This window comes from Doryrhamphus excisus, chromosome 7 (genome assembly GCF_030265055.1).
Source record: "Doryrhamphus excisus isolate RoL2022-K1 chromosome 7, RoL_Dexc_1.0, whole genome shotgun sequence".
NCBI classification, from domain to species: domain Eukaryota; kingdom Metazoa; phylum Chordata; class Actinopteri; order Syngnathiformes; family Syngnathidae; genus Doryrhamphus; species Doryrhamphus excisus.
Window position 1 is genome coordinate 13,757,194 of NC_080472.1, and position 27,052 is coordinate 13,784,245.

General features: G+C 40.7%; 2 protein-coding genes across 4 annotated transcripts; one reads left to right on the plus strand and one right to left on the minus strand.

Annotated features, from left to right (window-relative positions):
* Nucleotides 1-874: 874 nt before the first annotated feature.
* Nucleotides 875-12,493, plus strand: mkln1 (muskelin 1, intracellular mediator containing kelch motifs). 3 transcript variants are annotated; one of them, XM_058078008.1, is made up of 18 exons: nt 875-990; nt 2,291-2,360; nt 2,514-2,656; nt 2,823-2,911; nt 2,984-3,093; nt 3,615-3,807; nt 3,896-3,973; nt 4,236-4,301; nt 5,273-5,385; nt 5,460-5,672; nt 5,971-6,192; nt 6,264-6,393; nt 7,886-8,033; nt 8,678-8,792; nt 9,272-9,411; nt 9,616-9,718; nt 9,795-9,849; nt 10,329-12,493. In XM_058078008.1, exons 1-18 carry the CDS (start codon nt 911-913, stop codon nt 10,448-10,450), a joined length of 2,190 nt encoding a protein of 729 aa, XP_057933991.1. In that variant the 5' UTR covers nt 875-910; the 3' UTR covers nt 10,451-12,493. The 3 variants fall into 3 exon arrangements, with proteins under 3 accessions (XP_057933991.1, XP_057933989.1, XP_057933992.1); XM_058078006.1 differs by having other exon boundaries at nt 3,896-4,012; nt 10,329-12,488; XM_058078009.1 differs by lacking the exons at nt 875-990; nt 2,291-2,360 and having other exon boundaries at nt 2,521-2,656; nt 2,735-2,911; nt 3,896-4,012; nt 10,329-12,488.
* A 75-nt stretch (nt 12,494-12,568) lies between these two features.
* On the minus strand, nt 12,569-25,209 carry podxl (podocalyxin-like). Its single transcript, XM_058078010.1, has 8 exons — nt 24,810-25,209; nt 18,563-19,372; nt 17,592-17,746; nt 17,481-17,504; nt 17,196-17,328; nt 17,080-17,123; nt 16,881-17,000; nt 12,569-14,461 (listed from the first exon to the last, which is right to left on the minus strand). The coding sequence occupies exons 1-8, from the start codon at nt 24,850-24,852 to the stop codon at nt 14,267-14,269; spliced, it is 1,524 nt and encodes a 507-aa protein (XP_057933993.1). The 5' UTR covers nt 24,853-25,209; the 3' UTR covers nt 12,569-14,266.
* Between the last annotated feature and the right edge of the window lie 1,843 nt (nt 25,210-27,052).

Genomic DNA, 27,052 nt, shown 5'->3' on the forward strand with positions numbered 1-27,052 from the left:
ACTTTGGAAAGAACGGGCGGGCCGTATTCAAACACTTGGCGGGCCGGATGTGGCCCCCGGGCCGTAGTTTGCCCACCCCTGTTCTAGAAAGTATAAACTACTAGTAAGGAAGCATAGGAAAGCAACTAGGAAAGCATACATTATAAAGCAAATCAAGTATATTAGATATATCAAAATGCTATATGATCTCATGCCAGAAATATATTCCATTTATAAATTGAATACTTTAATCAACAAATGACACCCTGTTGTTTACGTTGAGACATAGATAAACTGACTTAAATTGTTTTCAAATCTGACATATTTTCTTTTTATAGAATCCATGCTAATGTTTATGTAACACTATCCATTACCTCAAAAAGGCACATTAAAAAAATATTCAGTAAATACTATAAAGAAATGGATGATCAATTTTAAGATATTTGAAATAGTTGTTTTTGCTATTGATGCAGATTGAGAGGTCGACGTTGATGACGCGCACTTGTCGCCGCCATATTGGTCAGGGCAAGGCTGTTCTGTATGAATTTAGGGAATTCGGTTTTTGTATCAAAGCCCTACCACGTCGCGGCAATTACCGCTAAATTTAATGTATCATTATCATTACCATCATCATCATTATTGAGTTAAAACAATACATATGTTTATGTATGTACATATATACTGTATTTATAAGCGTAATTCTTAATATATTGTAATAAAGTAATTGAATTAGTGATGATACCGTTGAAAATAGCTTATTATGTTTGTGCTTGTTATAGTTGAAAGGAACTATATTAAAACATTAAAAACATGGTAAGAAATGTGGTGTGATATTGCATAATATTCAACTCTAAACATGTCCACTGTGTCTTTAAGGGCTAACGCTTCCCTTCCTTATACCCCTCCCTGCTTGTTTTTTTCCTGCAACAAGATGGCTGTCGTTCCAGAGAGCAGGGTTCTTACTTTCAGCGTTTTTAAATGGAGTTCTTACTCCTCTACGTATTTACCCGAGTGAGTAATTTTCACATTAGTTAACCCGGTGTTTGCATGCATTTCTGTAGTGCCGTGCGACCCGTTATCGCCATTGAGCACCTTAGCTTCTTCCCATTCGCAAACTGGCCTAGCTCGCCGTGCACAAGGGCTAGCTAGCATTAGCTAACCATTACTGGCACCTTATTTATTTTTAAACCGCCACTATGTCGAAGCGGCTTTGTCGGTTCATTGCGTGAATTCCAAAGGAACTATACAATACTGATGCTGCTACTGTGGTTCTAAATATGCAACCCCCCCTCATTATTGTCTTACTTACTGTTTGACAGCGGCGAGTAGTATCGGTGTTTATTTACTGGTTAACCAATCGAATTATTACCTTTCTCAGTCAAGACATTCGAATATTGGTGTTTTTGGTACATCATAACACTTCCAGTTGGAATTTATCTTATTGTATTGTGTATTGAAACCTGTAAATAGCAAGTAAATGTTGTAAATTATCGTATTTAATCCGTCAAATTAAGAGGAAATCGAAAGAAGCCGAAGTTAAACTGGATGGAGGTATATATTCTGTTGTTGATATATGTTAGTCAATAAATATCAGCAAAGCTTCGCTACCTACATTATGTCAACTACCCATTATGCATTGCACATAAGCAAGATGTCCGCCCCTCGTCTCTAAACGATCTGTAAACTTTGGAAAACACTGACTATTGGCAAGGCGTGTATTTTTAATTCAGTTACATTTGTTTTTTCACAATCCCAACATATTATTGCGTAGTTTCTATTACAATATCCTTATATCTGTCCGACTTGCCCCCCTTGCTCGATATAAAACAGTGCAACCTCCGTTAGCGACATTAATTCCATTAGTTCCAGAAGGTCCGAATGAAACCGAAATGTTCTTCCTGTAAGAAATCATGCAAATTCTACTCATTTGTTCCAGGCACCCAAAAAACACTTTGCTTATAATTTTACATGGAAAAACAATTTGAAATGTATATAAATACATAATGAGGAATTAAACGCATAAGTAAACATTTAACGTTGCCTTTAACTTGATTGAAGACATGACTGTTGACAAAGACGGCAATGATGAACAGCAAGGGGCTTTTGAATTGACTTGACTTTTGGCTTAACTGTGTTAGTAAATAACTACAGCCTGATGATGTCATAGATGGGTGACGGAGCTGGGAGGACAAGACTTAGGGTTCATGCTAATAAATGTTCCGAACACTGTTGGATTCCGTATTGTACGCTAATTTTACGCTGAAGATGTGGAGGGTCTTTTACTTGGCTTTATCCTCCTTCTTTCTTGTAGGAATATTTTGGTGGACAAACCAAATGATCAGTCCTCCCGGTGGTCTTCTGAGAGCAACTACCCTCCACAGGTAAACCAGATGCTGCAAAATTGTGCACCATTGTATACAATACATACTTTATACACTATGTACTGTTAAATTCCTCTTTGTGGTATTGTGTTTATTTGGATTAAACACTGCCGCTTGTTTGAACTGATTTTAGATGGTCTGACTTGTTGACAGTTTTTAGTCTTGAAACTGGAAAGGCCGGCGATTGTTCAAAGCATCACCTTCGGGAAATATGAGAAAACACACGTCTGCAACTTGAAGAAATTCAAAGTGTTTGGTGGGATGAGTGAAGAAAACATGACTGAGCTTTTGTCCAGGTGAGATTGAGCTGCTTCAAATCAAACTGAATAATACCTAAAAATAATAACAACTATATGCTTTTGTTTGGCTATTAGCCAATTTTACTAGCAAGTGGGTGAACTCGACAGAGCCGACAATACAAGTAGTGAAAAAGTGGCCTCTCTTTTTCTTCCCCTCTGCCAGTGGCCTTAAGAATGACTACAACAAGGAAACGTTCACCTTAAAGCACAAGATTGATGAGCAGATGTTTCCCTGCAGATTTGTCAAAATAGGTAAGAAGGCGTGTTTTGTTTCTGCAGTTATTTTTTGCCACATTGTCTTCTCTATATATTTATGTCTCCCAGTGCCTCTGATGTCTTGGGGTCCGAGTTTCAACTTCAGCATCTGGTACATTGAGCTGCATGGCATCGAAGATCCAGATGTAGTGCAGCCTTGCCTTAACTGGTATAGCAAGGTAAGAACATGTCTGAGGCATGGACTTGCGGTTTAGCGTTTCATCCATTAAGAGAAACCATTTTTTTTTTTTTTTTACAAAAACTGCCAGTATATTGTGCAACTATCCAGACTAGGCATGGGTATCTATTCTTCTAACTATTCATTAAGCTTTATTTGTATTCAAATATCTGTTTAAAAGTGTGGGTGAACAGTAGGCCTGTCACGATAACAAATTTTACTGGTCGATAATTGTGCTACAAATTATTGTCGATCATCGATATCATCAACAGTTTTTTGAGCCCATTTTTTAATTGCCATGAGAGGTGTAATTCACATTCAAATGTAGGTATAAGATTTATCCCATATATGCCATATAATGCTATTGAATGGTTGCATAACTTTTGCAATGTAGCAAGCGACACAGTGTGAGCGCGCACCATTTTGCACTGTTTTGTTTTTAATTTATAAATATTATATTTATATTATGAATATTTATATTAGTTTCAGGGCCAATAACCCTCCAATTGTGTGCCCTTGCAGTACAGGGAACAGGAAGCCATCCGCCTTTGCCTCAAACACTTCCGTCAGCATAACTACACAGAGGCCTTCGAGTCGCTGCAGAAGAAGACTCGGATAGCACTTGAACACCCTATGCTTACTCACCTACACGACCGACTAGTTCTGCAAGGAGACTTTGACGCCTGTGAAGACCTTATAGACAAAGCCGTAAGAGGTAGAGCACTGTGGTGGTTTTGGGAGTGCTACTGTCAATAATATTCTATATTCTAATGTTGGATTATTTACGCCTTTTCTCTTCTTAGACGGTTTGTTTAACCAGTATATCAGCCAGCAGGAGTACAAGCCCAGGTGGAGTCAGATCATTCCCAAATGCAACAAAGGTACAAGCGCCCAAGAAATCACGAGGGACGACATGAACAGTGAGACCATCTATTGAAAGCGGGGTGTACCCCGCCCATCAGTCCAAACATTTCAGTAACATTTCAATGCTTTGTAGCTCAAACAGTGTTGCCTTCCTTTTTTGTGTGTCGCTTCCCCACCACCCTCCGCCCATCCCACACGATCCTCCGGCTTTCCGATTTACCCCCTCACATCCCACGTTCACACACCGTCTTTGTACCCGCCTTCCTTTGCTCTCTGCAGGTGACGGTGACGACAACAGGCCGGGAATGAGGGGAGGACATCAAATGGTTATTGACGTTCAGACTGGTGAGAGCTGCACACACCAAGTATGACTCGGCAGGTTGAAAGCTCTAGGTGCAGGGGTGGCAAACTCAATCGGACAGGGGGCCAAAACTCAAAGACTACTTCAAGTTGTGGGCCGAACTGGACATTACGCCCCCACCCACATGGACACCGGATGAAATTGCAGCGTGGGCCGAATTTGACACACGTACTCTAGGACTGTTTCCTCTTTCCTTGACTCTTTGTGAAGCTTTACTTGTGTTTAATCAGATGATTCCGTATTGGGGGAGAGTTGATGTGTGCTTCCTGTTGCTAATCGGAAAGGAAGTGCGTATGTCTGTTTGATGTGTAGAGAATGAGTTTGTGACACATTATTGTCTGTTGAGCCAAGAGTCGGCGGTTCTTAGTCTCAGAAAGCACACACTGACCTCAGTGTTCAATTTTAAAGAGGGCTCTATTATGTAAAATTGACTTTTTAACAGTAAGCCTCAGTCACACAAAACAGTGTTTTCCCAGCATCAAGGCTAGATTGTGGGCAATACAACATTGTGGGACTTGAAAAGTAGCATAATAATGGGATCTTTTAATTGTATTTTTCTAGAAGAAAGTTCATATCCCTGTGTGTTCCTTGTCACTCTTTGAAACTCCTCCTTAGAAGTACAGTAGTGACCTCTACTGTAGTAGACAACGTGGGTCAATTACTTGCTAGTTATGTCAGGCACACATCAACACTGTGCAAATGGATGGCTGTGATGACCTTTACTGTCTCTGACGGCAGCATAGTAGTCACAAAGCAGGGTTACTGTATAAAAGGGGAAAAGTCACAACATTTCCTAGTCCCCTGTCAGGTGATCCTGCAACAGTGTTTCTCCAAGTCATCGTATTATCTTATGTTATTGTTCCTGTCTGCTCGGAAGTAACAGAGGTTGATTGAGTCACAAGTTCGGCTGTCACATTTGCCATTTACCAAGCGTTTGTCAAACTGTGTCCTGCAGAGACTGTATACCTCTTCGGGGGCTGGGATGGCACACAAGACCTTGCTGACTTTTGGGCTTACAGTGTTCAGGAAAACCAGTGGGTCTGCATCTCCAGGGACACAGAGAAAGAGGTAATAATGGTCAAACACAGCATATGCCATAAATGCCTTAAATCCTTACCAAGCCTTGTTTGCATCTTGTTCAGAGCGGTCCAAGCGCTCGCTCCTGCCATAAGATGTGCATCGACTCCCAGCGGCGTCAGATCTACACTTTAGGCCGCTACCTCGACTCCAGCGTCAGGAACAGCAAATCACTGAAGAGCGACTTCTACCGCTACGACATTGACGTCAACACCTGGACGCTCCTCAGCGAGGACACATCAGCGGACGGAGGGCCAAAACTAGTCTTTGACCACCAGGTGGCTTGATGGACAGCACTGTTGTGTTTTGCATTTGAAATATACTAGTCACTCAAATAACAAACATTGAGGAAGTGCTGTTTGATAACACCAGCTATGACCATAAATTTGACAAAAAAAGCACTTAAACAATTGGAGATGATAATCATAAAGTTCAGCAACTTGGCTTGGGACCAGGGCTTTTCTGTGTCGGGGTGACAAATGGTGATTCCAATTTAAGAAATACAAATCCTACATGTGATGACAATTTTACATTGAAACTGATCATTTCCCCCCCTTCATTTTGTCCAACAACAAGATGTGCATGGACTCTGAAAAGCACATGATCTACACGTTTGGCGGGCGCATTCTGACATGTAACGGCAGCGTGGAGGACAGCCGCACGTCTGAGCCCCAGTTCAGTGGCCTCTACGCCTACCACTGCCAAGCTGGCACATGGAGTCTCCTGCGGGAAGACTCTTGCAACGCTGGCCCAGAAGACATCCAGTCCCGTATTGGCCACTGCATGCTCTTCCACACTGTAAATCTCGATTACACATTGTTCTGTAAAAGCCATCCTGTATGTTAACATTTCCCCCCCTCCTCTCACAGAGAAACCGCTGTCTTTATGTGTTTGGCGGTCAGAGGTCAAAGACTTACCTCAATGATTTCTTCAGCTATGATGTGGATGGAGATCACGTGGAGATCATATCTGATGGCACAAAGAAGGACTCAGGCATGGGTAAGACTCCTCTGCGGTACTTTTTTTTTTTTTTTGCATTTTTCTATACTTTAGTGGTGAGTAATATCTGGTCAAAACACTGCATTGGGCACGTTAAGCCTTGCTACATTATGACCATTGTTGATAAAACTATCAACAATGTCATACTTGTCAACAACTATTGTTCTGTTTGAGTAATGTCACTTGAAGCCTTTTTTGGAATTCCATGCTACTAAATATGTAATAACAGTATGTATGCTCTGCGCGAATATTGGATCAATATTGGTATCGGCTGATATTCAAGGCTGCAATATCGGAATCTGATCATACATGAGAAAGTCGTATCAGGACACGCCTGTTTGAAAATGGCTGCCCGCCTTAGAAATGAATAAACGTGACAACACAATGACAAAACATAATTGATTTCACTTAACAAATACCCCCATGGTAAGACTTGTACTTCGGGTCTGTGTTTAAGGGAAGCGCCTGGGTCGTCATGCCCTGCCGCCTACTAAAGCTGCGGCTACATTTGTCACGTTCGCGAGGTAAAGGCTGACCACAATTCGGTCACTTTAGAGATGATGAATTGCCAATACCCGTGTGTGCAAATAACAAAAAAAACCAAGGGAACAAAAAGGAAGCAGCAAGCACAAACGGTTCTTTCTTTGTAGCTTATAAATGGCTCTCACATGTGAATGTGAGGCAGCACCGCAGGAGCACCAGCATCTTGGCTTGCCCAATTACGCTATGAATTAATGAAACACGTCAGTGCCAGTCTTCCTTCCTGTACTTGGTCTTCCTCTATCTTTAATATGCGCCTCGTCTCAAAAGGGTCAGACACGCTGTTCTAATCAGTCATTGCATTATAATAGAATTGAATAGTCTTTATTGTCATTGCATAAACAAGGGAGTTGAATGGAATCTGTATTGATGCCATTGATTAGAATGAAAGTCCAGATTACATTAAGTTAGTGCATATACCTGTATCAAATCCCAACTGAACTCCTTACAGTGTACTTGATAGAAGGTAAAGATACTTCCTGCTTTTTAACAGTGTGACGAAAATATGAGCTTGTTAGCTAACGCCAATTCAATAGAGCTCTCTGTCTGTGTCCCTGTAGCGCTTTTAGCCGGCACATTAATCGAGTCGGGGGTGAGGCTAGAAAAGGCTTATAATAACTAAATGAAGTAGTTGGATTTTTTTTTATGTCTTGCCAATTATAATATTTATTGACCTGCGTCTAAGGAGCTGACCATTGGGATTTATCACAAATAGGGGGTGGGGTGAATTTGCATGCTGAACACTGTCTGTCTGCCCTTGTTGCCATGGCGACGTGCTGTTATTTTTCTTTCTCAGAGCTCCTAAATTGTCATGCGTTCTGCTTTCATTTTTTTTTTTTTGCTTATTGTGAAAGAAGTTGTATCATTAATGCAGCTCATTTTTATGTTTAGTTCCTACCCCGTCTGGTGTGCCTTACTTTTGAATCATAATGGTCATCTTGTTCCCCCGCAGTGCCAATGACAGGCTTTACCCAGAGAGCCACCATCGACCCCGAGCTCAACGAGATCCACGTCCTGTCGGGCCTCAGTAAAGACAAAGATAAACGTGAGGAGAACGTTCGGAACTCCTTCTGGATCTACGACATCGCCCGTAACAACTGGTAGGACAATCAATGCAGTCAAAAACACCCTAGTGCTCAAGATCCCTTTGCCCTACCAGAAAGTGGAGCATTAAAAGCAGTCCACCTGACAGCAGTTCCTTAACTCTCCACCTGGGGAGCTGCTGTGTGTGTGTGCTTATACGTACGTGTGTGCACATGTACTGTGTCTGCGCTCATCATGTTTGAATCAGTGGTCGGGAAAGAACAGGCCGTCCTCGGTGTTCCAGCACATTGATTTTAGCTGCTCTTGTTGTTCTCTGTTGGCACATTCAAACAGGGCTGTGAGACATTTACGTGGTCATTACTTTGGTGTGTGTGTTGTCATTTAACACCTCCAATTTACGTTGTCATCCTTTCACACCTATTAGACGAAATTCAGGCCGATGCTGATTTAAATGGACCCTCCTTTATGTCGACTACAGGTTGACCCCGCTTTTGTGCACACCTTATGTTGACAAACTCATTAGCTCATAATCTATTGTGTTCTAATGACTAAAAAGTGCCACCAACGTATGTTATGATTTCTGTTTTGATGGGTGTCCTTACACTGTAGCAGGTTTTCCTTTAGTGATTCAGGGGAAAAAAAGTTGACAAATGTAAATGTTTCCTCTTCTATTTTTGTCCGGGCATGTTGTATATCCAAGGTCTTGTGTATATAAGAACGACCAAGCGGTGAAAGAAAACCCCAGCAAGGTCTTGCAGGAGGAGGAGCCGTGTCCACGCTTTGCACACCAGCTGGTCTACGACGAGATGCACAAGGTAACACACGCAAGGGAGCATGCATTTCTTGCACCACAACGCAAACATCACAGACACTTTTATTGTATTTGTCTACATGAGGCACAAAGTCTGACATGTACGCACAGGCTACTGTTATAAAGCATATATATGAATATTTAATGTTGGCAGCACTTTGCTGTCGCTACATCGGAAACCATTCTGACCCTCAACTTGAGTAATATGTCGACCCACAACAGAGCAGCCGTATGGTTATTAATGCTATTAATACTTTTGACAATACAGCACGTATGTATGTGGTTTCAACACATCGAAGCCCGGTTCTGTCTGCGAGGTCTAATTGATACCGGTAATTGGTAACTTTCTTCAGGCTTTTTACAGCATGTTAGATACCGTACACACCAGTAAAGTTACTATTGGACTTGTGACAGCTCGCATTGTCGAAGCATGAAACTGAACCTTGTGCACAGAATGATTTATTTTGTGTGATGCACCCCCAGGTGCATTACTTGTTTGGCGGCAACCCAGGGAAGTCTTGCTCTCCAAAGATGCGCCTCGATGACTTCTGGTCGCTCAAACTGTGTCGGCCCTCCAAGGAGTACCTCCTCCGCCACTGCAGATATCTCATCAGGAAGTACAGGTCTGTGATTACACTCCCTTATGGTTTGACACTAACTGTAACAAATATTGTTTTTTTTTGGCCTGCAATGGTAATTAAAGATGTGGACTCACTGCTCCAAAATGTCGGAATGGCAACCCATTGTGATCACTTTGCGCCTGTTGCCATCTAGTGACCGTTTCTCAGGAGTGCAGCACAGTGACGTTATGTGTTTTGCTTGGCCAGGTTTGAAGAGAAAGCCCAATCCGAGCCACTAAGTGCACTCAAATACTTGCAGGATGACCTGTCTCTCACCGTGGACCACACAGACCCCGAGGAGACCAAGGAGGTTCTTGATTTCTGCATTTCAGTGCTGTTCTCAGTTTGTTCTATTGAGAGATGGTAATATTGAATTTGCAATACAGTTCCAGCTCCTGCCCTCAGCTCTATTCAAGTCCAGCAACGATTTCATCCCCCTTGGTGAGCCTCTGATATCTCTTACCTCGCACTACACTACTGCTATAAATACTAATATTTACTTTTTCTGAAACTTAAAGTGCAAAATGTGGAGCTATTGTAGATAATTTGTGATCATTTTTGTGATTTAAGGCCCTGTTTACTTGGAAAACGTTCCTGGGATTAGTGTTTTGGGCGGGTTGAAACAAAGTTGAGTCCACACTGTGCCGGATTAGTAAATAGTTGATGTGATACACACGGCTCACCGATCTGTAGCTTTGTGAACAGACACGTAGACTTAACCATGTGACATATCAGACTATAGAAGAGGGAAGAACGCATGCGTATAAGTGCGTCGTCTTCTGCTTTCATCTAGGGTTATGGACAAGTGGAATACTTTGGCATTTTAGAGTTTAATACCTGAAAGATGGGCAATTTTGTCGCTTTCAATTTGATTAATTCGCCACTGACCTATATTAATTCGTCCACTTCCTGACCCTCAGGTTTCTCCGACATCGACCAGACGTATGCCCAACGCACACAGCTCTTCGACACACTCGTCAACTTCTTCCCCGACAGCATGACGCCACCGAAGGGCAACCTGGTGGACCTCATCACCCTCTAGCCCCTCCCTGAACTCCTCCCTCTCATCATCACCTCAGCCACTGGACTTAACGTAAACACACACGTGTGCACACACGTACACAGGAAGGAGGAGAGCGAGGGAGGCCAGGTATTTCCTGTTTCTGATCTCTTCCATCTTCCATCACGATGATCTGCTGCTGCCAACACTGTGTGATTTGGACACAAGCGTGAAACCGTTTTTTTCTGTCCCTGTAAAACACACTACTGCTAGCTGCCGAGCATTGCATCTGTTTTTTCTCTCTCTGCCCTGCAATTTCCATCCTCGCAAACGCCCCACCTTCTTATTCTCTGACCACATGTGCCCATCCACATCCTGTCGATGCAAAATCTTTATGGCCTCGCAATGATTGTGATGCAAAATACATTTAAGTAGAACAGCGCTCAATAGAGCAAAGACCTCCTAGCAAGGCGCGTTTGTGGTCACTATGGCTATAACTTTCTTTAATCAACTCCTGGTGCTAGTGGGCAGGCTACTTCCTGGGTTATTAGACTGTGCCATTTGCTTTCTTGGACAGGGGGAACGCTTCTGTTACATAACTTGCCGTGTTTGCGTCACAGAGTGGGGTCTTTTGCAAAATCCTAGTAACAAACATGATAATGAACTGGACTGTCTCTCTATTAAAGGCCAACCAATCCTGAATTTAACCCGTAGACTCATAGGTAACCTCCTGCATATCCATTTACGTAGATTCATAAATTCAATGAGAAATGAAAGGAAACCCTCTGATAGAATACATAATATCTTAGGTGGTACCTCATTTATACCCATCATTATTACATATTTTGTAGCCCATGTGTGTCAAATATTAGTCACTATTAGCAAATAAACTGGCAAAGAGGAAGACCCACGCACTTAGTTGGCCACAATAAAGCGATAAGAGCGTATAGCGTAATAAAAGCAAGTCATTATTACAAAGGCAAGCAGATTTTAGACTATATTTTTACCCTGAAAAAAAAAAACACATAGGGAATTGTTTGGTGCTTTTAATTGCATTAGGTGTGAAGTCTGTATTTGAAGCTGGTTTGGATTGATCATGCCCTTCTTCTATTATGAGCACATGAAAGAGGACCCTCTTAAAATACCAAGGACTATTAGGGCCACGCTGAAAAGACTAATCACTGACTTTTCTCACAAATTGACTCTTCTCATAGTGTTTATAAATTCCAACTGTTTGTTTGAATAATTGTAGTTTATTGTCATAATGTTTTGTCTTGTTTGTCTTGTCTTGTACGACTTTCAATGTCACCAATGAATTGTCATAATATTACAACGGAATTCTCATCATATTTAGACGGTGGATTTTTTAGATGTCCTGTAATATGAACACCTCAAATCGCTCATAATATTCACATCATGATATTGACTTTATTTTTGTGAAATGACTTTCTGTTAAAATTCTGACTTTTTGCCTCATAAAATTGAAAAAGTGACATATATTCTCGTAAATCTATGACTTTTTTCTTCATAATATCACAACTTAACCTCATCCTCATAACATTACGCCCCCTCCGTCTCCTGTTAGGACTTTTGTCTCATAATATATATATTTTTTGTTCAGCGTGGCTCTAATGCTGATTAGTATAAATGGGTTTGCTGTAAAAAAAAGAGCAGTTTACTGTAATGGATTTATTAATGCAAGTGATGGGAGCTGGTGATTAACACTGGTCATTTTTGTGCTATTTTGTTGTTAGCGCTGGGTGGATTGTGTGTTATTGTCTGGAAAAGCTATCAAAAATAATTTTAAAGTTAATTCAAAGCACCTTTTTGTTGGGGAGGAATAAAAGAGCCAAATATGACCGTTTGTTTGTTTTTCAGATGAAATGCTATTTTAGGGTTTCTTTTCGTCCTCAATGTCCAATCTCATTCTTCTATCTCAAGCCCTGGGTGGATCTCGGTAGCGCCGAGTCCAGTACTCTCACATCTGCGAGCACTTCTCTATGGAATGTGTAGAAAGCCTTGTAGTATTGCATTGTATGTAATGTAAATAATGAATAAAGATTGTATTTTGTTCAGCTTTTCTTATCTTGATGTGTGTAGTACGGCCCTCTTGTGGTCATCTTGGAGCATTGCCGTTAAAAAAAACCTCTTCCAAACAGCTTGGAATTATATGGAAAAAAATATTTAATTTTCAAATATGGCAACAGTCAACAATGTACAGCTTCCAGTGTGTCAGACCCCTGTTGTTCACTTCTGTTAGCAAACTAACCATAAATACAAAAAGACAAAAATCAGTAACAACTTTGGTGAAACATAACACTTACATAGTTTGATGTTGTACAAGTACAGCGGTGTGAAAAAGTGTTTGCCCCCTTCCTAATTCATTATTTTGCACGCTTAATTATTATTATAATTATTTCAAGAAATCACTTAAATAGGGGTGACACGGCGGACCAGTGGTTAGCGCACAGACCTCACAGCTAGAAGACTAGGGTTCAATTCCACCCTCGGCCATCTCTGTGTGGAGTTTGCATGTTCTCCCCGTGCATGCGTGGGTTTTCTCCGGGTACTCTGGTTTCCTCCCACATTCCAAAAACATGCTAGGTTAATTGGCGACTCCAAATTGTCCATAGGTATGAATGTGAGTGTGAATGGTTGTTTGTCTATATGTGCCCTGTGATTGGCTGGCGACCAGTCCAGGGTGTACCCCGCCTCTCGCCCGAAGACAGCTGGGATAGGCTCCAGCACCCCCGACCCTTGTGAGGAAAAAGCGGTAGAAAATGAATGAATGAATGAATGCACTTAAATAGGACCTGCCTGACAATGGAACTGTGGTGAACCTTCCAGGCAGTGACCGGCCAACCAAAATGACTCCCAGAACAAGGCTACGACCCATTCAAGAGGTCACAAAGACCTCACATCAATATCCAAAGAACTGCAGGCTTCACTTACCTCGGTTAAGGTCAGTGTTCATGACCTTAAGACACTGGGCAAAACTTCCAAGACCAAAACCACTGCTGAACAAAAAAAACATTCATCTTAATGATCCACTAAGACCTTTGGGAAAATACTTTATGGTATGATGAGACAAAACTTACATTTTTTGGATCATTCCATCCGGCATTAAGGTAACACCACATTTCAGAAAAAGAACATAACAGTAAAATATTGTGGTGGTAGTGTAATGGTCTGGGGCTGTTTTGTTGCTTCGCGGCCCAGTAGACTTAAAAAAACGTGATGTAAGAGACTCTTTGCAAGTTATCGCAAACTCTTGATTGCAGTTGTTGCTGCTCAGGGTGGCCCAGGCGGTTATTAGGTTTAGGGGGCAGTCACTTGAACTGTAAGTGTGGAATTTTTTCCCTCCTTTTTTCCATTTAAAATCTACATTTTGTTTGTTGATCTGAAATATTCAGTATGACAAACATGCAAAACGAATAAGAACTCAGGAAGGGGGACGGGTCGCTTTTTCACACCATTGTATACATTGTTTTGATTGGTTTAAAGGGAATCATTGAATACATTTTGAGAATGTGCTTGTGTCAAAAAATGACTTGTCCAACTTTAGCAAAAATAATGCAAAAATATATTTACAGTGTTCACTTAAAGAGACCACTAAGCCATCCCACTTTGTAGTCCACAGGGTCTCTCATCTCATGGCAAATGTCATTAAAAGGCTGACTTTGCATGTTTTTAATACAAAAAAGATATGGTGCATGAATGTACAGTATAGCAGACCTTATGCAAAGGCACTATTGAGTGATGTATTATTTCTTTGATCCTCACGTTCACGACTGGCAGTTCAGTACAGCTGCCGACATCATAGTCCCATATCTGCTGGGGTGTCAGGCGTCGTCTTGCTTACAGGTGTGTGTCCTCCTCGTCGGGGACGTCCTCCTTGAGGAGGTTGTCGATGGGGACGATCCAGCTGTCGTTGAAGTCGCCGTTTAGCGCCACCTTCTTCTCCTGCATCTCCGGCTGCACCTCCATCACCTCCAGCGTGGGGTTGTCATGGTAACCGTTCTCCACCGTGTGAAGCTCCTCTGTCAGGTGTTGCTGGTGAGTATGATAGGGCATATTCCATTAAAAAAAAACATCCAGTGTTTACATTGGCGGATCATGATGTTATGACTGCAGGTTGGATGAAGTCTTCATACACAACAATGGATACCACTGAAGAGAAAGTAAGTTTTTTCATGGAGGCTTTTTTTGTGATGGAAACCTATTACTCCAGGGTTGGGCAAACTACGGCTCGGGGGCCACATCCGGCCCACCAAGTGTTTGAATCCGGCCCGCCAGTTGCTGTCTAAGTATTTCAACTTTTAACATACAAACTGGCAACATGACTTGCAAGTCGGATGTCTTATTTAGTAAAAAAACAAAAAAAAAAAGTGTCAAATGAAATTACATATCTTGATGTGGTCTGATGTTTAAAGTGCTCCTGAAAAAATTGACATGAGAACATAGAGCTGATAGTGTAACCCTTTTACAGATAAAATTAGACAAATAATTCAAGGAAAATTATAAGCATAAAATACAGTGGTATGAAAAAGTATCTGAACCTTTTGGAATTTCTCACATTTCTGCATAAAATCACCATCAAATGTGATCTGATCTTTGTCAAAATCACACAGATGAGAAAACAGTGTCTGCTTTAACTAAAACCACCCAAACATTTATAGGTTTTCATATTTTAATGAGGATAGCATGCAAACAATGACAGAAGGGGGAGGAATAAATAACTGAACCATCACATTTAATATTTTGTGCCCCCCCCCCCCCCCCCCCCCCCCCCCCTTTGGCAGCAATAACAACCAGACGCTTCCTGTAGCTGCAGATCAGTCTGGCACATCGATCAGGACTAATCTTGGCCCATTCTTCTTTACAAAACTGCTGTAGTTCAGTCAGATTCCAGGGATGTCTGGCATGAATCGCTGTCTTGAGGTCATGCCACAGCATCTCAATGGGGTTCAAGTCTGGACTTGGACTTGGCCACTCCAGAACGTGTATTTTGTTCTTCTGAAACCATTCTGAAGTTGATTTACTTCTGTGTTTTGGATCATTGTCTTGTTGCAGCATCCATCCTCTTTTTAGCTTCAACTGTCTGACAGACGGCCTCAGGTTTTCCTGCAAAACATCCTGATAAACTTTTGAATTCATTTTTCCATGAATGATTGCAAGTTGTCCAGGCCCTGAGGCAGCAAAACAGCCCCAAACCATGATGCATCCTCCACCATGCTTCACGGTGGGGATGAGGTGTTGATGTTGGTGAGCTGTTCCATTTTTCCTCCACACATGACGTTGTGTGTTCCTCCCAAACAATTCAACTTTGGTTTCATCAGTCCACAAAATATTTGGCCAAAAGTTCTGTGGAGTGTCCAAGTGACTTTTTGCGAACATTAAACGAGCAACAATGTTTTTTTTAAGACAGCAGTGGCTTCCTCCGTGGAGTCCTCCCATGAACACCATTCTTGGCCATTGTTTTACATACTATAGTTGATGTGTGCACAGAGATATTGGACTGTGCCAGTGATTTCTGTAAGTCTTTAGCAGACACTCTAGGGTTCTTTTTTACCTCTCTGAGTATTCTGCGCTGAGCTTTTGGCATCATCTTTGGTGGACGGCCACTCCTTGGGAGAGAATTAACAGTGCCAAACTCTCACCATTTGTAGACATCTTCTCTGACTGTCCATTGATGAACATACAGACTTTTAGAGATGGTTTTGTATCCTTTCCCAGCTTTATACAAATCAACAATTCTTGATCGCAGGTCTTCAGACAGCTCTTTTGAGCGAACCATGGTGCACATCAGACAATGCTTCTCATCAAGACAATTCAATTTAAGCCACTCATCAGTGATTGGGCACACACCTGACTTAAATAGTTTGGTAAAAATTGGTTTCAATTGTCTCCTTAGGTAGAGGGTTCAGTTACTTATTCCTCCCCTTCTGTCATTGTTTGCATGCTATCCTCATTACAATATGAAAACCTATACATGTTTGGGTGGTTTTAGTTAAAGCAGACACTGTTTTATCATCTGTGTGATTTTGACAAAGATCAGATCACATTTGATGGTGATTTAATGCATTAATGTGAGAAATTCCAAAAGGTTCAGATACTTTTTCATACCACTCTAGTGTGTGTGTTAAATATATGTTCTGTCCCCCTGGACAATTTTGTTAACTCAGTGTGGTCCACGAGTCAAAATATTTGCCCACCCCTGTATTACTCTTTTGATTGAAGTGGCCCCACCAACTAAATCACCGAAGTCCAACCAGAACTCGACTCACGGGACTAAGTAGCGGGTAAGTCACCTTTGATGCACTACACTGCTGACGGGGATGACATACAACTTCATGTTAAAATAATCCAATCTATTCCTTCAAGTACTAGGGATGCCCCGATCGATCAGCCGCACATCCGTATTGACCGATTATTGAGAAAAATTATGCCATCGATCATTTTTTCCATATACCTGGTTTTCACTGTAGGGCTTGCGGTGGTGTGATGCACACACGGCCAGGATGACGATCATAATCAACAGGGCGCCACACGACGCCAAGATGGCAATCAGCGTTTTGTTATCTGTTGGTTTCTTCACATGGGGAAAACACACAGGAAATGTCAGCTGAGGCATGACTGTGCTTTACCTGAGCACATCTTCAGCACCTCACCTTGGTTATTTCTTCATAATACTGAGTAGCAAGAGCTGTTTTAACTGCAAAGTATAACGTATTGTTAGTTCATATGCACTTTATTCCCAACATAACTCATCGGCGCACGGCTGTACCTTTGCCGTTGATCTCCACGCAGTCAAAGATCAGTTTGCCATTATGGTGGCGCCACGTCAGCGTGCAGTTTCCGTCTTTCAAGTTCCCCATCAGGCGCCTGCACACCTCCATGAGTTCTTTCTCTTCCTCCTTCTGAAGCAGGTAAGCAAAACCACAAATGTGTCAATCTGGCACATTTAAAGGTCAGTGTAAGTCATTGGAATGAAGTTATATGCTATTAAACGAGAATATGGTGCAAAATGTATTTAATTTCAGCCATAGCCGTACATAAGACAAAGCCATACCTCTTGTCCACTGTTCAACGAATACTAGAGCGAAAAAGAAACCCATTATTGCATTGATAGTCAAAAAGCCAATGAATACAATCTACTCCCTGCTGTGCCATTATGTCTTACCGAAAACGTCTTGGGATTTGTGTTGGCCTCAGCAGGCCAGGCCTCAACAATAGTAGGTGTGGTTGGGGTCAGGATGGTGGTTGCTATCCTCTCGGCTGGCTCTGGGGTCCTAGATGCTGCTGCTGTCGCCTTGGGGATAGTGGCAGTGGTTTCGTCTGTGCCAGTAAACCAAGAAAATACAAGTAAATAAAACACAAATGTTACATTAATACTGTAATCTATTGGTGACAGTCATGGAATGTGATAACCTTTTATAAGTTATATGGTAATACCCTGTTTGTCCCAGTTAATTGGTACAAAAGAAAACCTGTTTATTAGAGCCCCCCATATATGAAATAACACCCCTATAGTTACCTTTACACTCCTATGACCCAATATTGTAGATATCATAAGAATAACTAAGCCATTTTAGACATAAATAACACTTGTGTTCGTGTGTGTTGCTGTAAATGTGTTCCACAGGGGAGCTGAGTATCGAGTGGACAGGAAGTGAGGTTGCAACAGTAACTTGTATTAAATGGGGGTTTAATAGGAATACAGTTGCTTGGAAATGCTCCATTCAACCTTACCATTTTGGACCATCCTGCATGTTCCCCTGATCTAAAGCCAATTGAGAACATTTGTGGGATGGTTAAGGGAAGTTTACGAAAATGGACATCAGCTCCAGACAGTGGATGCCATCTTCGTGAAGCCATCTTCACCATCTGGTGCAACATTCCCACTAGCCTCCTATAAACACTAGCATCAAGTATGCCCGAACAAATTTTGAAGCTCTCCTTAGAACTACCTTAAGGTCCAACTGTGCACAAAGTAAATCCCTGCAGTTTTTCAACTGGTCTCAAAATTGTAATCAGAAGTGTATATGTGTGTACGTATAGTATTACATGTCATCATGATCTACTTTATCACCTATAACAAAGCTAAATGGTTTAAGCATCTCAACGACAGGAAGTACCGTATAAAGATCTTACCTTCTTTGGTATTTGCTAGGTCGGTCTTGGAAATGAAGACACCATGCGTTACTGGTTGATGATTTGGCGTGGAGGTAGCTTTGGTCGTCCCCTCATTGCCTAGCAATACAACTTTATCAGTGGCTGAGGTTATTGTTGTCTGGGGAGGAGCTTCTGCCATTTGTGTGGTGGTGGAGTCGGAAGACCCCGCCACTTGGAAGGTTCCATTTGGTAGGATTGTGGTTTGGGCAACATTTGGTAGCGTAGTAAGGAGATGAGGATCATTTGTGTTGGGTGGCGCACATGGTTGAGTAGTAGCTGGTACACCTGTGACCTTGGCAGCTTCTGTAACCTTTGCAGCATCAGCGGCAGTGTCTGCTACCTCGGCAGCCTCTGTGGCGGTGTCTTCTACTTTGGCGCCGTCTGCGTCACCGTCCGCAACTTCAGGGGGGGCTGCTACCTTAGCAGGATCTGCTACCTCGGCCGGGTCTGCTCCCTCCGCACCGTTTGCAACCCCAGGGTTGTCCTCTCCCTCAGCGGTGTCCGCTACTTCGGTGCCGTCTCCTACCTTGGCAGTGGTAGCCTTCGCGACAGTCGGAACGATGACCACAGAGTCAGGTGGTAAAGACGTTTTCTGCCCGTCATTTGGCTGTGTTACTGTTTCATTGGGCTCCATTTCTACATCTGTTCTGTTTGCGTGTACGATGTCAACTGCTGGCACTTGGGTGGCTGGAACGACTTCCTCTACTGGGATGACGGCAGCATCCAACGTTTCGGTGGCCACGGAAGAAGCACTCTCATTGTCTGAGCTCACTTTTTGACATAAAACACCTGCAAATTAAACAGAATGCAAAATTATAGTAATAATAATAATCACAATTACTGAATAATTCAATTTCCTTTTTTTATAAGTAATATACATAAGTAATACATATATGTATATGATATAATATACAGTGTAAACAATATTATGAGAGCCAATGGAAGAGCACAGATGTTAATATATTGTCAGATTAGTGCACCGCCCATAAGTGGCCTTACTATAACTTACTTATTATATATGACTTTTCATGTATTATATAAAGGTGAATTATCTGGTTATGGCACATAATATACTAATAGGATACATTTACATTTGTGTTAACATTGCTTATTTTAATGAATAAACACCAAATAACAATATAAATAATGAAAATATATATTATATATATATATAATTTATTGTTTTATGACCTAATAATAATAATAATGTGCATATATTGTTTAGTAAATTAATAATTTACATTTATTTTTAGGCTTTTATAAACAAACATATTAAGTACTTAAAATTATTTTTAATTAAATTTTAGTGAATTGTTCATTTTTTTAAATTAGAAAATATATTTAAGAGTATTTTACCAACATGAAGTGTTTTAAAATATTAATATAAAAATATTTCAAGTATTGAAAAAAGAATTCATAATTGTATATTCCTTGTTGTTGTATGTATTATACTATTGTTTTAATAAATCATTTATTTTAATCAATTAAAAAGGCTTAAAATGGATTCATAATAATAACAATTCATTAACATTCCGACTGTCTGAAACGCCTGAGACATCCATCTTCATCTGTCGCTCTATTTATAGTCACAGTGGCAGGATGCTGCATACAATAAACCTGTAAGCACCACGCCTTTTGTGTGTGTACGAGACAATGTGACAATCCATGCCTGAGTCTACGTCCCCAGAACAATGGCGTCTGGATCCACCACCTCTCTGGATTGTGACCTCCGCCCATCTCTTACATGGTATCACCACAAAGAATCACTGATGACATTTTGATGTATTACCGTGGAAAGCAACCATGATGAATGTATGATAGCATGATCATTTTTTTTCCATACAAAATCACAACTACTGGCCCAGCGTGGATCTTCGACTCCATTATCAGTGGTTATTTTGCAGGTTGTGCATGTAAACCAACTGTCAGTTGTATGACAGATACATATGAAGGTGTTGGCTGTTTGTAGATCAGTGGTCAAGTGGAGACTGGTGCAGCCAGGCACGGGCTCATCGCTTATCAGACCTTCTGCCTCCTCTTCTCCCCAGTGCTCTGACTAAGAGAAACTCACCACAGCATTACATAATACGCAATGAATTGAGAGTATTTGGCCAAAGATGACACCTCCTCACGACAACCATCATGCATTGAGTGATTGATTATCTCCACCTGAGGTTGTTTTGACCTCAAACACATGTTCCTTACTTACCATGCAAGAACCCACACACACAATATTTGTCACCTGTAGTCCAGCACTACATATACCTATAAATTGTATTATTATCAAGGAACCTATGGTATTGTTACCTAACAATAACAGGAAATATCTTGAATACATTAGCTATCATTGGTGACTCCAATGTCCATAGGTATGAATGTGAGTGTGAATGGTTGTTTGTCTATATGTGCCCTGTGATTGGCTGGCGACCAGTCCAGGGTGTACCCCGGCTCGCTCACAGACAGCTGGGATAGGCTCCAGCATGCCCGTGACCCAGATAAGTGGTATCCAAAATGGACGAATGGACATTAGCTAACCAAGCACAGTTCATCTTATCAAAATAAATGAATAAATTAGCCACTTTTATCTCAGAAGGAGATCAACCTTAAAATGTGTAGACCAGTGTTAGTCTATCTGCGTTTATTTATATTGTATTCTTTATTAATTTATTGTAGTTGTAAGATTAAGTTTTTTTGTACATTTAGTATTTTTGGTATTATTCAGGTATTATTTAATTTTTTTAAGTAAAAAATGGCCACTTACTGTATTATACGTATATATTTTTAAAATAATGTATTATTAAAAAATTGTATATGTTTTTTTTGTATTTCATCATATTGTTATTATTATTTACGTCTGTCAAAGGTAATGCTATGTTCTATTTTATTTTCACTACTTTGTTAGTGAATACGGTGAAAAGATTGCGGGTCAATTAGGAAATGATGAGGTCAGGTCTATACAAGTCCAGAACGAGACATATTTATGAGTGTGTTTGTGTGCATGCCAAGCCAATTGTCAGTCTGCCGTGCCAAGAAGTGCGACTGCAGCCCAAGATTGATGCACAATTAGCCACAATTGTGCATTTAAAGAGCCAGTTGGGCAAACTTTTCCCATTAATTTGGTGACACCCCCACACAAAGACGTTGTGCGCTCATGCAAACGATGGCAGTCAAGGGAGGGAGGGGGGCTTACCACTGCGCGGTGATGGGAGGCGCTAAAGTGAAAAACACTTGGTGAATAAAGAGCAAGACAAGTGAAAGGGAGGCGAGAACATGAAGAGAGGCTGTAAATTTAACCCCCAAATGGAAATCACTGACCACACACACTCACTCCCTTTCCTCGGAAACCTCATTGGTATGTGTATTTGTACCAGCTGCGCTCATGATAAACGTTCAATGTAACACCCCTAATATACACAAGCAGTCACTTTTTAACCCTGAAGACAGCAGCGTCCAAAATGTGGCTCACAGCTGGGTTTTTTTTTTGCCATAGGCACATTCTAATTTTTAAATGAGTTCACCATAAATTCCGGTGTGTCTCCGTCATAATAATAATTGCATATTGTAGTGCACACAAGTTTGTCAGCCCATTGGAAAGTGCAGTAGGTCAGTATATACTGTATAACAGTTTGACTCACAACGTCATCATAAATTCATCACACAGCAACTTAACACTCCAAACGTACCAATATGAGTTTAAAATAAAAACATTTTAAAATGTTCCGAAAATGCATTTTGTTTGAGCAAAGCATTTCTTTGGAGGACAAGCAGTACAGAAAAAGGTGGATAGTACTGCAATGCTGCCTCCCTCACCTAGAGGGAACCCAGAGCCCAGAGGGAGGCTGACGTCATTGCAGCATCCTAATGAACGCGTTGCTCAGTCATGGTGCATATGGGAAAAGTTTAAAAGAGCTGGGGGGAAGCATAGTCAAGTAATGAAAGTTGAATCAAGGAAGACTATATACGACTATATACGAATGAGCTGACAGCTGTAACGAGACAATGCTACATGTTTATTCTCCACATTATTATTTATTATTTATTATTATACGGGAGCCAGGCAACGACAATTCGTTGGCAATTTCACTGCTGTGTTATTGTGCAATGACAATAAAGACAGTCTATGTCTATGTCTATGTCTATCATGGTCTTTTCTAGTTCATAATGTTTTCTCCTACATGGCGGCCTTTTCATGGTCATCTCCTCCCACCACACCCTCCTTGGGAACCAGGATGTTGATAAAAAGATGATTTCCTGTCCATCTATTGTTCTTCCAATGTTCAGCAAAGACACCAAGCCAATGTGCCAAGCAGAGTGTGTCTCAACGACCTCCTACATCCCTCCTTTCCACCATCCTCCCTCTAGCGCCTGTTATCTTGTAGGAAATGGACAGGTCACACAACCCCAAAAAAGGAGAGGAGACATGGTCTACATGGGGTCAGGAAGTCCTGCACAGGACTGATAAGTGTCCAAATGTTTAATAGCAGGAGGAATTTTGGAGCAAAGTAAAATTTTATTTTTGACTACAAATATTACCATAAAAAACAGAAGCCCAATATTGTTTATATGGTAATAATATTTGCCTTAAAACACTTCCAACAAGAGTGTCAGCCAATTCATCATTAAATATGAAAATCTATTGTTTTGTAATATAAAAAAATAGTAATATTCTTTTAAAATATACACATATAGGAAAATAACTTTAAAAAGGTCAATAATTATAGATTTTGAACATGTCAATAATATAATATTGAAAGTATTATTTTTGTAATGTAATATATATTGTAAAAGTATATGAGAACATTTTTTATTTTTCATTATATATATTACAAAAATATTATGCAGTAATATTAAAAACAATACAAAATATAGTGCATAACATATTTTTAACATGTCATAATTAATGCCAATATTATGAGTCTTCATGTGATAATGTGACGTTGCAAAGGCACACACAGCCATGCATGTTCGCACAGGCCTTCTATTTTTAGACGTTTTTGTCGTGCTGATAGGCTTTCAGTTGTGTTTTTTTGGGCAAGGGTGGGAGGGTTTGTGTCACACATTGCTTTTTCCCAGGACGGAAAAATAAAAGCCCCCGCATCTGAATTCACTTACTGTCGTGGCAAGAGCGAGGCAGGTGCATAATTAAAGAAAAACACTTTACTTAGCAGCCAGGGAAGGGGGGTGGCGAGGAGAGGGGTCGGGGGGTGGGCGGTCATGGGTCCACTTCATTATTCAAGCTGTGTGTCTTAAGTGGGAGGAGCAATGAGAAGCCCCTCACTGAAGGGGGCAGATGTTCCAGCTCTTAGTTCTGCTGAGCCCTTTGGATTTAATGCCAACCACTTTCAGACGGATTGCATACAGGGGACAGCGGTGCAAAAATAAAAGGAGGCTTCGCCACGCATCTTAAAATAAAGAGCTCCGCCAACTTTCTATCAGTCACACACAGGCGTGGGAGTTGTACGCTTTTCAGCATGATGTTGCTGTTATAATGTGATTGTCATGTTTGCATTGTCGCTCACATGTAGTGAGTACACAATGCAAAATAAATGTGCAAACACACACGACCACTTCTGGAATACATTATTGTGTGCCTTATGCAGTATTTTTAATTTGAATTGTATTTACTTAAACATTTATAAAGGGAAAAATGAAACAATTTAAAAAATATTGGATTTTATCATCTAAATGTAGTTTAAAAAATATTTGTATCAACATTTATTGGTAATATATGAGTATAAATATATATTTGTGTATGTTTATATTTTTCTTCAATATTTATGTACATGTATTTAACATTTTTTATATTTATTGAGCATAGTTTAACAAATGTAAAAATATTTTAAATATATATTTTTAATATTAAGTAATAATTTTATCAATTATCTCTGTACGCAAGTGGCTCAAAATACAATCAATGGTATGATACAATCAAATCTTTACATTTTTCTTGTATTGGTTCCCATTATGTATTGTGCAGCCATAGCATGGTCAATGACAACATTATGTAATGTACGTACAATGTACACTAACACAGGTTTTAAAGGAGGCACACAAATGTAAAAAATAAAATCAAATCAAATATTATCCATGCACCTTAACATGCAGATGTATACGTACATGTGCACATTTATTGGAACTTTTTAGCACAACGTGCATCCCGTGCGTGTGCAGACTGCACCTGTTGCTCTCATTGCAAGCATGCAAAGTGTGGACAACGCATACTCACTCAGTGACAGCAGCAAACACGCCATCCTCATGGTAGCGCCCATCCTTTTACTTTGTAGACGCACGTCTAGTTATCATTCATGCAGTGTGATGAAAACCAGAGCGATGCTGTCCCGTCACGCCTTTCTGCCCAAATTTGAAGAAAACGGTGTGGCTCCTGGGGCCTTTTGTGTTTTCTTCCTTAAAAGTGAAAGCCAAGAATGCTTTTGTGTATGGTTCTCCTCTTTGCAGAGTTGGGGATTTGAGTTTTTCTCTGGTCTCCTTGGCTGCAACTCTCCCCCTCTTTTCTCTCCGTGCTTGAGTATTGTGCTCAAAAGCAGTCCTCGCTCTGCTCCCCAGCAGACCAGTGCAGACCACAGTAGACCAGTGCTCTTGCACATCCCAAACTATCCCTGCCTCCCCTTATCAAGTGTGTAGTCCAATCCCAGAGCGGTGGGCGCTCCGCGTTTTTAAATAACAAAGGAAACTCTGAGACAATGTGGACCCCCTCGCTCCAAAAATGGTGAATGACTCAAGGCCAAGGGGTGAAGTCAGATCAACACCGAATGTTTGATGACTGGAAAGTCAGCATTGAGTCAGCTTGTCATCTTTTTGACACTTTATACAAACAACCAAAATACACAAACTGTACCGTCAGCATTGAGAGATTTGAAGCAGGGCTTGCTGATACTGTCAATTTTACAGCAAATAAGCTAAATATATCTACTGTTCTTGAAAAATATATCTTATTTTTTTGTCTTCTGCCATTCAAAGGTGGACTTGCTGGGGTGTTTTGGATTATTGTCCAACTGCAGAACCTGACTTTGTCTCAGCTTAAAGTAACCAACAACCGATTGAGATTCTCCCTCAGGTAGCAGCAGCATTCATGGTTCTCTTTATCACAGCAAGTCTTCCACATCCTGAAGCAGCAAAACATCCCCAAACCATCACACTACCACCACCATATTTTACTGTTTGTGTTAATGTTGTTCTTTTGCAGAAATGCGTCATCCAAGTCAAACTATTTTGTTTGGCTGGCCACTCCTGGCCACTTTTCCATTTCACCACTTGTGGATAATGGCTCTCACTGTGGTTTGCTGGAGTCACAAAGCTTAGAAGTTGCTTTATAACCATTTCCACACTGATAGATCTTAATGAATCTGTTTGATGATCTCAAACATTTAAGTGTGACAAACACAAGAAATCAGGAAGAGAGCAAGTAAAACCTCACAAGACATTTGCGTTATTGATAACAGTTGTGATGATTGGACACCACATCATTTTTAGATATCAATACTTAATTAACTTAATGAGGTTTTATTCACTCAGAGTAATTTGGCCCTATAACTATAGACTAGCTTCTTGCTTTCAAGGTACCTTCCATGCTAATTAACGCGTGTGATGGCAGAGGACACAAAAGCTAACAATTGTTAGCAATTCCTGTGCTTGAAAGTACAGTAAACCTCGGATATATCGGAAATTCGCTCACAACGGACAGATAAAAAAGAACCGATTTTTCTGTAATGCATTTCCAATAAAAATTCATTGCATATATCGGATTTTTTATAACAGATTTCGCCTATTTCGGACAAAATCTCCAGTCCCGTTCCAATGCATTTCCATTAAATTTCCCTCGCATATATCGGATGGCCGCATCGTTATGCTAATCTTGTTGATGTCACTGGCTATTGTCTTTCTCCTGGCTCCAGATTTAGGACAAATATAAAAGTGAGTGACGTCAATAATACTAGCACAGCAGTGAATGAGATCTTAACCTCACTATTGGAAATAATGTAGGCCTGACGGGCGTAACAGGGCCTAGCTTAATTAACTATTTGTTATGCTCAGAGTCCAATAAAGTTCAATTCTCATTACCTTACGTCTCTTTTCATTGCCCAGTCCAGGTACATTGGAAACATAGTCAAGGAAGTGCCTTTTTATAACGGATAAAATCCCATTTACGCATATACCGGATATAAATCCGATATATGCGTAAAACGGACATTTTCCGGTATACGCATATAACGGATTTCGCTTATATCGGACAAAACCAGTGGGAACAATTGAATCCGATATATCCGAGGTTTACTGTAGAAATTGTGTGCATATTTTTGCAAACATCTGTAATGACTTACATTGCAATAAAAACATGATATTCCTGTCAGGTTTTTGTGTTGTTTTTTTCTCCAATATCCAAGACCAAACATTATTCAAGATTCAATTAACAATCACAACCATGGAATTTCTATTTCACCTATGACTGAA

What these genes read in the sequence shown, in the direction of transcription:
- mkln1 (XM_058078006.1), top strand. Translation starts at nt 911, where the DNA reads ATGGCTGTCGTTCCAGAGAGCAGGGTTCTTACTTTCAGCGTTTTTAAA. An exon ending in AACTAGTCTTTGACCACCAG is followed by an intron (nt 5,673 to 5,970) that starts GTGGCTTGATGG and finishes TCCAACAACAAG; the next exon opens with ATGTGCATGGACTCTGAAAA. An exon ending in TCTACGACGAGATGCACAAG is followed by an intron (nt 8,793 to 9,271) that starts GTAACACACGCA and finishes ATGCACCCCCAG; the next exon opens with GTGCATTACTTGTTTGGCGG.
- podxl (XM_058078010.1), bottom strand. Translation starts at nt 24,852, where the DNA reads ATGGGCGCTACCATGAGGATGGCGTGTTTGCTGCTGTCACTGA. An exon ending in CGTTGAACAGTGGACAAGAG is followed by an intron (nt 17,329 to 17,480) that starts GTATGGCTTTGT and finishes TACCTGCTTCAG; the next exon opens with AAGGAGGAAGAGAAAGAACT. An exon ending in AGCCCTACAGTGAAAACCAG is followed by an intron (nt 14,462 to 16,880) that starts GTATATGGAAAA and finishes CATACTCACCAG; the next exon opens with CAACACCTGACAGAGGAGCT.